The sequence below is a fragment of the Lissotriton helveticus genome, chromosome 3_1, assembly GCF_964261635.1.
Source record: "Lissotriton helveticus chromosome 3_1, aLisHel1.1, whole genome shotgun sequence".
NCBI lineage: Eukaryota > Metazoa > Chordata > Amphibia > Caudata > Salamandridae > Lissotriton > Lissotriton helveticus.
Genome location: NC_136061.1, coordinates 753,263,119 through 753,276,884, shown reverse-complemented (window position 1 = coordinate 753,276,884; position 13,766 = coordinate 753,263,119). Strand labels below are relative to the sequence as shown.

At 48.9% G+C, this 13,766-nt stretch overlaps 1 protein-coding gene across 3 annotated transcripts in view; it reads right to left on the bottom strand.

Annotated features, from left to right (window-relative positions):
- The window catches only part of EIF4G2 (eukaryotic translation initiation factor 4 gamma 2), a 216,676-nt gene that overhangs the window by 23,143 nt on the left and 179,767 nt on the right, over positions 1-13,766 (bottom strand). For all 3 annotated transcript variants that reach the window (XM_078680943.1, XM_078680944.1, XM_078680941.1), the window contains one exon: positions 4,251-4,372. In XM_078680943.1, the coding sequence (XP_078537069.1) occupies positions 4,251-4,372 (122 nt within the window). The remainder of the gene's footprint in view (positions 1-4,250; positions 4,373-13,766) is intronic.

The window sequence follows — 13,766 nt, the reverse complement described above, 5'->3', positions numbered from 1 at the left end:
TCCTCTGCCGCGACCTCTGTTGCTGTTATTCCTGTAACCTCCCTTGTTCTGTTTAGTGAACGAGGATTGTGCCCCACCTTTTGTGAACTGGGATTGTTGACCCAATTGTCCTCTGGTGACTCCACGTGCACCTGAGCGACGAAAATTGCCGCCACGAAACTGCTGTGACTGTAGGGCCCCCATAGACTTAGCAGTGTCCGTGTCTTTCTTTATTTTCTCTAGGGTGGTGTCAACATCCGGACCAAACAGACTATCAGGATTGACTGGCTGATTAAGAATTGTCGTCTGAATATCCGGTTTAAACCCTGAGATGCGGAGCCACGCTTGTCGTCTCAGCATAACGCTAGTGTTGATAGCCCTAGCAGCTGTGTCCGCAGCATCAAGTGCACACTTGATGGCTGCGTTTGAGATTAGCTTCCCTTCCTCGATAAGCATTTTCGTGCCCTCTTGGAACTGTGGAGGCAGGTGTTGTACGATCTGTTCTAGGGTGTCATAGTGCGCCCTATCATAACGCGCCAAGAGCGCCTGTGTATTGGCAATGCGCCAGAAGTTTGATGCCTGTGCAGCTACTCTTTTGCCCCCTGCCTCTAGCACTTTGGATTCCTTATCCGGGGGAGGAGCTTCACCCGTAGTCTGGGAGTTGGCACGTTTCCTGGCATTGGCGACCACAAGAGAGTCCAATGGCAATTGTCCCCGAATGTATGCGGGGTCCGCAGGTGCAGGTCTGTACTTTTTTTCAATGCGAGGGTTGACCACTCTCGCTCTCGTAGGCTCCTTAAATATGTCCCCAGCATGCTTGAGGACTCCTTTAAGCATAGGCAGTGTCTTTACTGTCCTTTCAGAGACCGAAAAAGTGTCGAAAAGGAAGTCTTCCTCCACAGGGTCGGCATGCATGTCCACATCGTGATTGGCTGCCGCCCTTTCGAGTAGGGCATGAAAACCTGCTGAATCCTCAGTCGGGGATGCCCGTGCATTAAAAGGCTGCGGGTCTTGCCCCGCACCTTGGGTGTTCTGGTCACCAGTGTCATCAAATGAATCCGGTTGCACATCAGGTTCATTGATTGGGAAATTGTACTGGTCGTCCTCATCATACCCCTCACCCTCAGAGTGGTCTGGGGAGGGAGTAGGGCTCCGTCTCGGAGGAGGCTGGATTGGTTCCGTGAGGCCTGAGGCGTCAAGGGGCACCCTTTTCTTCTTTAGTGGAATGACATAGGGGTCCACTGGCTCCGAAGTTATTTTCCTCTTATAGAGGGTCAGTTTGCCTGTGTCAGCGTCGATGAAATGCGCCGAATCGTCCTCGGATTCGAGCACCTGACGTGGAAGTGGGCCAGTCGGCGAAGAAACCACCTGTTTCGGTGCCGATTTGGTTGAAAATGCCTTGGGCGCCTCCTTCGGCGGCAAAATAAAGAGAAGTTTCCCAGACGGCTTCTCTGGAGTGTCTTTTCGCGGCTGCGTTGATGGTATCGGAGCCGACGGGGCAAAGGCCTTTTCCCTGATCCTTTTCAGTGAGTCGGCAATGGGGGACGGCACACTCACAGTTTGTGTCGGCGCCGACGAGGATGGTCTGATTTTTCCCTCGGATCCGACGTCCTTGTGGGCCTTGTGCGTCTTGGGCGCGGATCCCGTCTGTACCGCCTCCGATTCCTGCGTTCGGGGCACAGACTTCTTTCCGTGTGCCTGCGTAGCCTCCTTGGAGCCGACTTTGGCGGGTTTTGACGGCGTCGGAGCCGCTGTCCCGTGCCGACCGTCTTTCTTGGAGGACCCCTCCTCCGGCGTCGGTTTCGATTTCGCAGCATCGGAATCGACGGACTTCCTCGACTTCTGCGGACCGGAGGTCGACGGAGTCGATGGGGGAGCAGGCGCCGTCGGTTTCACCGGCACGGCAGCCATCTTAGGGACACTCGAGTCCTTAACTTTCAGTTTCGATTTCGGGTCGGCCATTTTAGGTGTTGTCGATCCCGATGGTTTCGGTTTCGAAACAGTCTGCCCAGCAAGTAAGTCCGTGGCCGGGCCCGAAGGCGGGGCTGTGGCTTGCGGCAACGGGTCTTGGGTAAGGCCGACAGGCGATCCCGTGTCCCGGTCGGTATCCTCGTAACCTTCGGGGCAGAGCTCGTCCGCTGAGCCAAGAAAATCGAGGCCTTTTGGCCGCTAAAAGTAAGTTTTACTTGGTTCCGACAGTAAGACGTCGAGACCACATCCGAACCCAATGGCGGAAAAAAACAATCTGGGGATGGAGCCGATGCCCATGCGCACTGTAGTCCAGGGGAGGAGCCACCTATCTCAGGATACTTCGAAGACTCTTCCAGGACAACAATGTGCAATCATCCGAGCCCAACACTAGGCGGCGATCTAATGCTAAGATATGAATTTAGCAGCCCACATGCCTCGAACACATTTTTCTGTACTGGGCAGAAGATAGAGAGTTTCATCCTTTCCATACTTAGGGGTCTTATTTGATGACAGAGTAACCTGGGGCCCCCAGCAACTCTCAAAAAGTAATGCTGTAGCAAGAGCGGCTGCAGCATTGCTTGGATTCACAAAAAGGCTGGGAGCAGGCCCCATGGAGGCTATTATAAAAGTATATAAAGTCAAATGTTTGTCTATAGCCGGTTATGGCTCCCCATCTGGGGTCACGTGAACCACGACAAGATCCAAAAGGTGGAAAATACATTTTTGAGATCATTGCTCTCTGTTCCTCATTCTACCCCTATATACTCACTACACGCAGAACTGGGCTTGGGATACGTAACAGATGCATTAAAGTTAGCCACAGTCACTTGCTGGCTAAAAACCTGGCTCAATAAGGAGATATCATTAAATCATATAATCCTTAAAGACTGTTTAGCCCTGGATAGAGCCTTAAATATCTTGTGGGTGAGATACGTTAAGTCACAACTTACACAAGCGGGTCGTCCTGAGCTTTTTCTCTCCCCAGAACGTATTACAAAAGAGGATCTTAACACAGTAAAAAGTACCTTGGTTAATATGTATACATCAGAAAGGGAAGAAAATGAACTAAAGAAGCCACTTGTCAGAAAGAACTATACGCTAATGACTGCCCCGGGCATTGAACCATATCTTATCTTAGTTACCAGACCATTTCATCGATTTCTTTTAATCAGATTTCGTTTTAATCTTATTTATCTAAGGCTTGGTCATTATCTTAATTGGGATACACCAGAGAATGCAAAACCCTGTGACTGTGAAAATTTTTCTCTTCAGGACACGTTACATTTTATTATGTTCTGTGATCACTATACTAAGATCAGGAAAAAATATCTGCTACCAATTTTGCGCGAGGCAGGCTTTGCACAGGTCAGGCCAGCACTCATGTTCTTGCAACTTTTACCCAGTGCAAGAGTAACATTTCACGTAGCAAATTTTTTAGTCGCAGGAGTTCGCATTAATAAGAATCGCCTAAACTCAAGTCTACACAACTAACACCTGATCATTTTTAGTATATATATGATGTTTTTATAACTTTTTATAACTTTTAGATACTTTCCATATGTATTAATCCCATGAAATATGGCTGTATGAATCTTACTTTTTTAAATTTGTAACTAATAGATTAATGTACTGTGCTTGTAATGATGAAATGTATTATGTGTCCACTTTTTTGATTTTTATTAATCGATTAAAGAAATTTGACTGACTAAGGTGGGAGCTTCTGGAAGAAGCACGTAGATGTCACGAAGGACACCTAATGGTGGTATTTCGACGCCCACCTGGGCTACAAAAATATATTAAAAAAACCTACAATTTCGGACCAAACCGCTAGATGCCGAAATAATGCACAAAATAGTGAATCCAGAAAGATTCACGCTGCAAAACTACCTGTAATGGTATAGCAGCTTGAAGCTTTTCTAGATCATGAGATGTTCTCACTGAAGGGTAGTGGAGGAAGCTCATAAAAAAATGTATAAAATTTAAAAGAAAATCTAAAATGTTTACTCCAATGTCACACAGTAAGTACAGGAAACGTTTTTGGAAGGCAGCACTACCAAAACCAAGCACTAGATAGCAGAATTATGAAAAGCATGGGAATCTAGAAAAAAAATTAATTCTGCAAAGCTTTTGTTTCTTTAATGCTATTTAAGTTTGTGTCCAGGATGCTTGCAACCGGCATACAGTGCTGTTACCTATTTAGTCCAAATATACAACCTCACCCCCAATGAGGCTTCTGGGGTACAAGAAAACCAGGCATGGCTCAACATTTGTAACACAACTCAGCAAGAACAGCATTGTACCTGGAATAATGCTTTGCCCTTCCCTGGAAACTCTTGGGAAATGTCTTCCTTCCATGCCAAGAATGCTTCTTCTTCGATGATTTCCATATCATAGAAATGAACAAAAAAACGTAGTAGCATCCCTGGATAGAAATACACAAATGCAAATCCAAGTCAGAACTATTTAATACAAGCTTTTCTCAGATTTAAACAAATTTTTTTCTATAGTCTCCTTAGTAGTTTAGATAAAATTGCAGACTCAAAAGTATCATACTAAAAATATCTGGGATCTTAGCGTGAACTAGTCAAGTCTTTAACAAGCAGAACAGTGTCAGAAATATCAGGTTTGTATTGGAAAAAGCAAATCACCAATATGTAAAGCAGACTCTTAACAGCGAATGCCATAAAATCTATTACCTTGTATTTCCCAGGGTGGTACTAAATGGTTACTTATCAGAGGGAGCAGTTTTGCAGCTTGAAGAGTTTTCTGGATGGACATGCTGTGCATTATTCCATCATTTAGTGGCTGGGCCCGGAATCATCTTGTTAGTCCTCTTCCCGCTTTTTTGTTGGGCATATCTGCAGCAATTTGGTGCTGTGTTTATCCTCCTACGATTTTAGATAAGCACCCCATAAACCCCTATGCATGGTTGCAATCAACAGATTTTTCCCCAATGGCGAGGGATAGTTGGCTTTGTGTCTCCGGTGTACATATTTTGTTCAGAGGCATGTTTGCTATAAAGGCTAGGGCTGCTCCTTTCTTCCTTGTGCAGTGCGCCCTATGGGGTTTCCAAGTTAATGCCAGCTGTTTTGTAGCATAACGAACAGTTTCTTACCGGTCGGTGTAGTTTTGCAGCTTGAAGTTCTTTCTGGATTCACTATGCTGTGCATATTGCGCAATCTGGTGGATGGGTCCGCAATCGTAGTCTTTTTTCTCTTTTTTTTGTGCCCAGGTGGGCGTCTACGTCCCACCATTTGGTGTACTTTCGGTGACGTCGGCATGCTTCCTGCGGAAGCTCCCACCCTTGGGCACCATCTTCGGATTCTTTTTTCTCTTTTTTGTCCCTGTAGTGAATCCATGGCTATGTTTGTTAATCCTTTTTCCAACTTAAATCTCTTCACGTATCTTGTAAGCTTCAACTTGCTCTCTATTCCATGTGTTCCCACCCTCTTCTCCAGCCTCATCTTTCTGGCGGAGGCGGGTGGGTCCGCTAGTGAATCCAGAAAGATCTTCAAGCTGCAAAACTACACCGACCGGTAAGAAACGAATAGTTTTCTTACCTGTCGGTGTAGTTTTGCAGCTTGAAGATCTTTTTGGATTCACTATACTGTGCATTATTCCGCGGTCTTGTTGTTGGGTCCGGATTCGTAGTCTTTTCTTTTTTTGTAGCCCAGGTGGGCGTCGGCGTCACACCCTCTTGGGTGTATTTCCGGTGACGTCGGCATGCTTCCTGCGGAAGCTCCCACTCCTGGGCGCAATCTTCGGGTTCTTTTTTTTCCGTGTTTCTTTAGTTTCCGAAGTAAGGGCAGTGTTCTATTTAGGTGATATTTTACCGCTTGTACTTTAAAAGTCCTTTTTTTTTTTAACCACCTCTTCTCTCTCCAGCCTCATCTTTCTGGTGGAGGTGGGTGGGTTCGCTAGTGAATCCAGAAAGATCTTCAAGCTGCAAAACTACACCGACAGGTAAGAAAACTATTCGTTTTGCAGCGTGAATCTTTCTGGATTCACTATGCTGTGCATAGATTTTGTAGCGGTTTCTCATCTCTGTGGCGGCTGGGTGGAAGATGAGCGTTGGGTATTGAATATGTGCTGTAGCACCTTCTGTCCAACTTGAGCTTCCTTGTTCATTTGTATATCCACACAGTAGTGCTTCGTGAACGTGTGCACCGAAGCCCATGTTGCTGCCAGGCATGTCTTGTATGGGTGTGTTAGCCAGGAAGGCTATTGTAGCGCCCTTCTTCCTAGTGGAGTGGGCACGTGTCCCCTCTGCCAGCTCTTGTCCTGCACGCTTGTGGCAGAGTTGAATTGTCTGTGCGATCCATCGTGCAATGGTCTTTTTGGTTACTGCTTTCCCCATGAAGCTGTTGGCGAATGACACAAAGAACTATTTTGTTTTCCTTTGTCCCTTCGTCCTTTCCATGTAGTGCATGACAGCCCTTCTGGCGTCCAGAGTGTGCAGAGCTCGCTCTGTGCTAGTTGTTGGTTTTTGGAAAAAACTCGGTATCTGTATGGACTGGTTCATGTGAAATTTGGATACCACCTTCGGCATGAAGTGTGGGTCAGTCCTCATCACAACTCTATCGTTGTGTATTTGTATGTAGGGTTCTTGTAGCGTCAGCGCTTGAAGCTCGCTTACTCTGCGTAAGGACGTTATTAAAACCAGGAAAGCGGTTTTCATAGTTCGCATCTTCAGGGAGGCCTTGTGAAGTGGTTCAAAGGGCTCTTTCATGAGTTCCGTTAGGACTATGTTCAAGTTCCATGCAGGTGGCGGCACCCGCTTGGGTGGTGCGAACCTTTTCGCTCCTTCCAGGAATCTCTTCACCACCTGTGATGTGAAGAAACTCCTGCACGTTTTTCCCCTTGTGTAGGCGACTATCGCTGCTAAGTGAACTCTTAACAAGTATGAGCTAAGGTTCTTCTCCAGCAAGTGCGTCGGGCACTTTAGCACTGTGGAGTCCTTCATTTTATTGTGAAGTCTCTTTTCTGCACCATATTGTGAATCTTTTCCATTTTGCAACAAAGCACTTCGAGTGCTGGGCCTTCGTGCCTCCCGAAGGACCCTCAGGGTGCTTTCTGGCAGTCTCAAATGTGCGAACTCTATGTCCTCTGGAGCCACGCTACTAGGCTCAGGCTCTCTGGCTCTGGGTGTAGCACCTCTCCATTCTGCATGGAGAGCAGGTCTTTCCTCTTGCCGAATCTGTGGGGTGCACACTGTCATCTCCATGATCTGCGAGTACCATGTCTGCCTGGCCCACTGTGGCGCGACCAGTATCCGGGTCATGTTGCTCGCTCTGCACTTGCTCAGCACTCTGTGCATCAGTGGTATCGGGGGGAAAAGCGTAAGCAAATGTCCTGGACCAATCTATCCATGGGGCCCCCAGGGACCCCTCCTCGGGCTTTCTGGATGCGAAGTTTTGGCATTTTGCATTCCGGCGTGTGGCAAACCGGTCCACTGATGGCGTTCCCCATCTGTCGAACAGCCACCTTGTCTCTTGAGCATTGAGCTCCCACTCGTGGGATGCCGTTATCTGTCTGCTGAGCCAGTCTGCCTGTATGTTGTCCTTCCCTGGTAGGTGTATGGCTAGCAGGTTTATCTTGAGAGGGTTGGCCCATCTCCATATCTCCTGCGCCAGCGTTGAAAGCGTGGCTGACTGTGTCCCACCCTGCTTGTTGATGTAGAACATCGCGGTGGTGTTGTCTGTTTGTAGCAACACCTTGTGCTTGTACAGTCTTGTTTGGAAAGCTTCCAGTGCAAGGAAGATGGTCTTCAATTCTAGGTAATTGATGTGCTTTGTCGCATCTGCTGGCGTCCACAGGCCCCTCACCTTCAGCTCCTCCATGTGAGCGCCCCATCCCTTCAGGGATGCGTCTGTGGTGATGGTCACTGTTGGCGTTGGGGGCTTTAGAGGCTTTCCCCTGGTTATGTTCTCCATGGTCCACCATGTCATCTCCTTCTGCACTGCGTGCGTTACAACCACTAGACCCCCCCCCCCCCCCCCCACTGCCTGTAGCTTGTGACCATTGTAGGAAGGTAGATCCCCGACTATGGTTGCCCCCAACTTTTTGCCTGGTGTTTTGCTGGTTTTCTGACTTAGTTGACCTGGGGCACTGCTATTCAGGACCCCAGGCCCACTGCTCTCTGTTAAAATGGATTCCATGTACCCTAGTGTAGGAAGGTAGAGCCCTGACTATGGTTGCCCCCAACTTTTTGCCTGGTGTTTTGCTGGTTTTCTGACTTAGTTGACCTGGGACCCTGCTATTCAGGGCCCCAGGCCTACTGCTCTCTCTGTAAAATGGATTCCATGTACCTTAGGTACATATCTAAATTGGATACTGAGTCACCTTATCAGTCCCTGTACAGTGTACCTTAGGTACCCAGGGCATAGGTGTCCCCAGGGCCTACCAGGGGCTGCAGCATGTATTATGCCACCCCTGGCTGGCCATCCAAATCTGACACAACTGGCTGCTTGACAGCTGGGGCAAGGTGGTGTAATCACCCTTTGCTTTAGATATAGTATACCTATATCTAACCCTAAAATGGACACACAGATCTCCTATCAGTCACTCCTATGGCAGGCCTTAACAATCCTGAAGGCAGAGTGCTTGGAATCGTGTGAGATGGTGCTCTGGCATGAGCTGAGCCCGTCTGCGGCTTTCGGGATCTATCCCTTAGCCGTTTCCATGATATCGCATACCATATACTCTTAAGTGCATTATAATCCTCGCGGTTATATGCCAACTCTGGTATCGCTTTATCAAAACATGTCGAGTAAGGTGTCATACGAATTGGAATACTAACCCCTCGCCAATTCTGGCGACGGGGTTAGCATTCCACCCTTCTAGAGGGACACGACATGTATGTAACCCCTAACCCCGGTTAAAGTCAGACAGAGCCTTAGCATCCACAAAATGGATGCTGCCACCGAGACACAAGTCTGCCCTCCTGCTGCTGGGAGTCCTCCCAGAGCAGGAGATAAGGACAAAGGGTTTCCTGCCAGGGGCGGTGCCAGCACCGTCCCAGACAGGGTTTTGTGTATTGTAGGTAGGCAGGGCTTTAGAGGAAGGTGACTGCACGTGGCACCCCGGTGCTCACTGTGCATAGGCTGGCTGGAACCAGTTCCGGGGTCACTCCAGACCCTGTGCTGGGGAAAAGCCCGCCAAGGAAGTGGGTGTAACCACCCCCCTCCTAGTCCCACCCATAGGGCAGGACTTAGTCGCGTGCCAGCCCCTTTTTACAGGATAAAGGTAGAGACTGGCCCCCTTCCAAATCAGATCATCTTTGAATCCTGAAACTACTTTCTGCGAAAGGAACTCAAGACTTCTTCCTAAGATTTCTCCCTTGTGACTAAGGAGTAGTCACCCTGCATCCGCAGGCACCATCTAAGAACACTGCGGTCTGCTGCAAGTCCTTCCTCCGGAATCCGACTGCCCAGCTCGACGAGAACCGGCTTCCCTGGCACCTCTGACCTCTACCTGCATCATCAGTCACGCTGAGATTCGTGGGTGTGACGAGACCGAGGGACCGGCCATCTTCAAGACTGCACGACTTCTTTCCAGCAAGCCCGCCGAGTGAATTCCTGGTGAGTGCTTTGGGGTCCGAGAAGCCCCCACCCTGAGCAGCTCCAGCACCGAAGAGCAGCCCCCCAGCATCTCCACGATCTGCGTGGGGCCCTTCTGCTTTTTACTGCTCACCGCGTTGTTTGGCTACTAGCCCGCTGGCTTGTGGCCTTCCTGACGACGCCCGACGACATTTTTGCTGCTGGTCTGGTTGCTCCAGACTGGCCCTTGCTTCCCTCCATCGGAGAAGTACCCTGGACCCTCCTGGTCCGCCCAAGACGCCATTTTAGGTCCACCGCGTGGGCCTTGCATTTGCCAAGACTTGTTGCCCAATCCTGGGTCCAGCGACGTCGACAGCAAGAACCTTCGTGGGACAGCTCGCACCTCCATCCTGGTCGCCGACAACGCCTCCTGGTCCGAGAGACTGCAGAGCCCAGCAGTGCCCACTCACCTGACTGCGGTGACTTCGCCCGGTGCCATCCTGGTGCCCACTTAATCACTGGCTAGTGATTCAAGAACTTGGTCCCCTCTGCTTTCAGGTTTTCTTCTTCCTTGATCCAGGCTTGGATCCATCGAACTTTTCTTCACTGGTCGCCTGCCAGCAACTTCTTCCTTCCAGGCTCCTGGTCCGGCAACGAGATCCCCGACGTCTTTTCAGACCTATGCAGCTGCAGCCCCTGGGCTAGGTAACTTCGGCACTTCGGTGTCCCAGCATAGCCTCACTATCCTAGGGTCAGGATCCACTGTCGTTTTCTTCCTACCAGGTCGGGTTCGCCCGTGAACACTAACTTTGCCTTTACTAGCCTCCATAGACTTTGTCCCGCATCCCGCGTGAGAGTGCACACTCTGCACCCGAGTCCCCTGGGTCTCCTAGTAGTAATCTAACGATTCCCTAGTCCAGTCCTAGCGATTCCAAAGCCTATTAGAACTGTTACTTACCTGCTAGTAATTCGCATTCCACTTTTAAAGTATATGGTTTTTCGTGCCCCTCGGGCATTTGTGTATAACGTGCTAACTTAAGTATTTTCGTAAGAGTTTTGTTGTGTGCCTAGCACCCTGTCCTCATAAAGAGTACAGGGTTGTTGTGATTCTAATAAATACACTGTTTATTTTCATAACACTTGTGTGGTGTCCTTTCACTGGGTGTTCAAGGGGTAATGTGATGGTAAAACAGCTGGCTTAACACGCCCTCTAGAGTCTTAGCCTTAGACTGCTCGTATCCATGCTACTAGGATAGCTGGTCTATAAGGTTGACTTACAACCAATCATCAATAAGGGTTGTTTGGACTGATATATAGTGATCACTAGAATAGTGAACACTGCACATCAGGCCAACTTCTCACATTGGTGAGCAGCGGTTGGGATTTGAGCTTGCTGTTGTTTTACCACACATGCCCTAAGAATATCTTGTGAAAGATCACATAAGTACTAAAGGTACATATAACTTAGCTTAGAATACTCTGAGTTCTACTGAACCAGCTGTTGTAGCTCCTAGGGCCTAGCACACCCTAAACTACAACTCTAGCAAGGGATCAGTAGGCAAACATATAGTGTAGGTAAGTGCACCACTTACACCTCACTAGAAAAGCATGTCGACTCAGGGGGACTCTACTGAGACTCCCCTGGTCAGTGTTGACCCTCCACAGGTCACTTCAAGATCTGGAAACTGAGCGCTGCATGAGATGAGACATATCTGTGTCTCCAGGAAACTGAAGCAGGGGTCTAACCCCACCACTCCCTTTCTGATAGGTCTCTTAGAGACATATGATGCCAGAAAGCTTTCTCAGTTACATGAGAACATGCAAGCCTTAGAGGGAACCTCTGGGGATCCAGAGCTCCCCAACACTGATTCAGCAGTTGAGGAGGAGGATCAAGAGGTACTCTCTGGGGATGAGGTAGACAAAGGTCTTGAGGTAGTCAGAAGGCTAACTAGGACCAACTTAGACTTACTTGGGCTAGGATCTGGGGGACCCCCAGTACTAACCCGAAGTGGGCCTAACCTTGGAGTTAGGAGAGATAGATCTCTTTCTAGGGACTCCAATAGATCTCTGCACTCTAATGCCTCTTCTCAGGGGAGAAGGAATCCTCCACAGAGGAGATTTACTTCCCCTCAGAGAAGAGAGCATGAAGCTAGGATGAGACAAGCTGAACTGAGGATTGAACGGGAAGAAATTGCCCTGGCCAAAGAGAAGCTTGCCCTGGCAAGAGAGCAGCAGATGAGTGGGTTAGCTCCCACTGGTGGCAGCAATCTCCCAAGAGATAGAGAGAAGGGTTTAGATACTAAACACCTGACTAAAATAGTGCCCCCCTTTAAGCAAGGGGATGATATCCAGAAATGGATGGCTGCTCTGGAGAGGGCCTGCACTGTGCAGGGCATTCCCCAGAGTCAGTGGGCAGCTATACTGTGGCTCTCCTTTGATGGTAAAGGTAGAGATAAGCTCCTCACTACAAGAGTGGAGGATGCTAACAATTACCAGGTCCTGAAAAATGCACTGGTTGATGGGTTTGGCTTAACCACTGAGCAGTACAGGTTGCTTTTCAGAGACACCCAGAAAACTCAGTCTCAGGACTGGTCAGACTTTGTTGATTGTGCCACTAAGGCTTTGGAAGGCTGGCTACTGGGTAGTAAGGTTACTGATTTCAAGGGATTGTATAATCTAATTATGAGAGAGCAAGTCTTAAATAATTGTCAGAACCAGTTATTACACCAGCACCTGGTAGACTCTGATCTGACCTCTCCACAAGAATTGGGTAAGAGGGCAGACAAATGGGTCAGAACCAGGATTAGGCCCAAGAACCAAGGTGGTGACCAGAAAAAGGAATCAACCAAGCCTCAAGAGAAGGGTGGGAATAAATCTACAGATCAAACCACATCAGGGCCCCAAAAATCCTCTGAAGGGGGTGGGTCCCAGAATCCTTCCAATAACCAAAAGAAACCTTATTGTTATCCCTGTAAACAGGTGGGTCATTTAAAAACTGACAGCAGTTGCCCAAAGAATAACAATAAGGAAAACATACCCCCAAGTAACATTCCAAAACCTCCTGTTACTACTAGTAGTAATCCCCCAGGTGGTGGGAGTGCCCCCAAGAATTTGGGTGCATTTACTTTGGGAGTTCCTGGGGACTCTGGCCTAACCAGGTCCCCTGACTTAGATACTCTTGTCTGTGAGACTGGCATGGGGTTTGCCAACTTCACAACTTGTCCCAACACTTTGGGCAAGTACAGACAGGAGCCCCTCATCAATGGTATAAAAGTTGAGGCCTATAGAGATACAGGGGCTAGCATCACTATGGTGACAGAGTCTAGTCCCCTCAAGGCAACTTTTACCTGGTGCCACATACCAGGTGACCAATATTGATGGAGTACAGAGAGATCATCCCATGGCAGTGGTCAATCTCAGCTGGGGAGGTGTCACTGGCCACAAGAGAGTGGCAGTGTCACCAAACTTGCCTGTAGATTGCCTACTGGGGAATGATTTAGAGCTTTCAGCCTGGGCTGAAGTAGAGCAAGAAACCCATTCTAGAATGGTAAACATCCATGGTAAGGTTAGTGGGGCAGTGGTAGCCACAGCCCCAGTCCAAGATATCCTCCCTGAACAGGTCAGGAGGGTTGTGCCAGTCACAACCCAATCTCAGACAACTTCCTTCCCAGAACAGGTTGTCAAGGCTGTCATGGTAACAGCCCACACCCAAACTGAGCCCCCTCCTGAAAAGGTTGGGAGAGTTGTGATGGCCACAGCTCAAACTCAGACAGATGACAGTGTTGTGAAGCCTGAAACTATGGATCACTCCACTCAGACAGAGAGTATTGAGGAGGAAGAGAAATCTCCCTCCCACCAGACTTTAGGAAAGGATCAGCCTCCCCAGGGAACTGATCTGACCCCTTGTGAAGAAACTGTCACAGAGGTAGTCAGGCCTAGCCTGGCAGAACCCCTGATGTCAGTGGACCCTTCCAAGGTGGGACCCAGTCTGGAGCAGGTAACCTGCCCCTCTCTACCCTGCCTCAGTCAGCCCAGGGCTGTAGAGGTCAGGGAGGCCAGTGTTGGACCCCAAGGGGCCCCCTGTCCAAAAGAATTTCCCAATCAGCAGATTAAGGGCACTGAAGCTAGTAGTCCTAGCCAAGTGAAAATAAAACAAAACATACTCCTGAGGGATCCCCCTTAAATTTAGTTAGGGACCTCCCACAGATGGACACTGTTGGGCACAGCCAAACTTGGGACCTGAGGGCCCCAGACCTGACCTGTCCCTCCAGTAAGCCA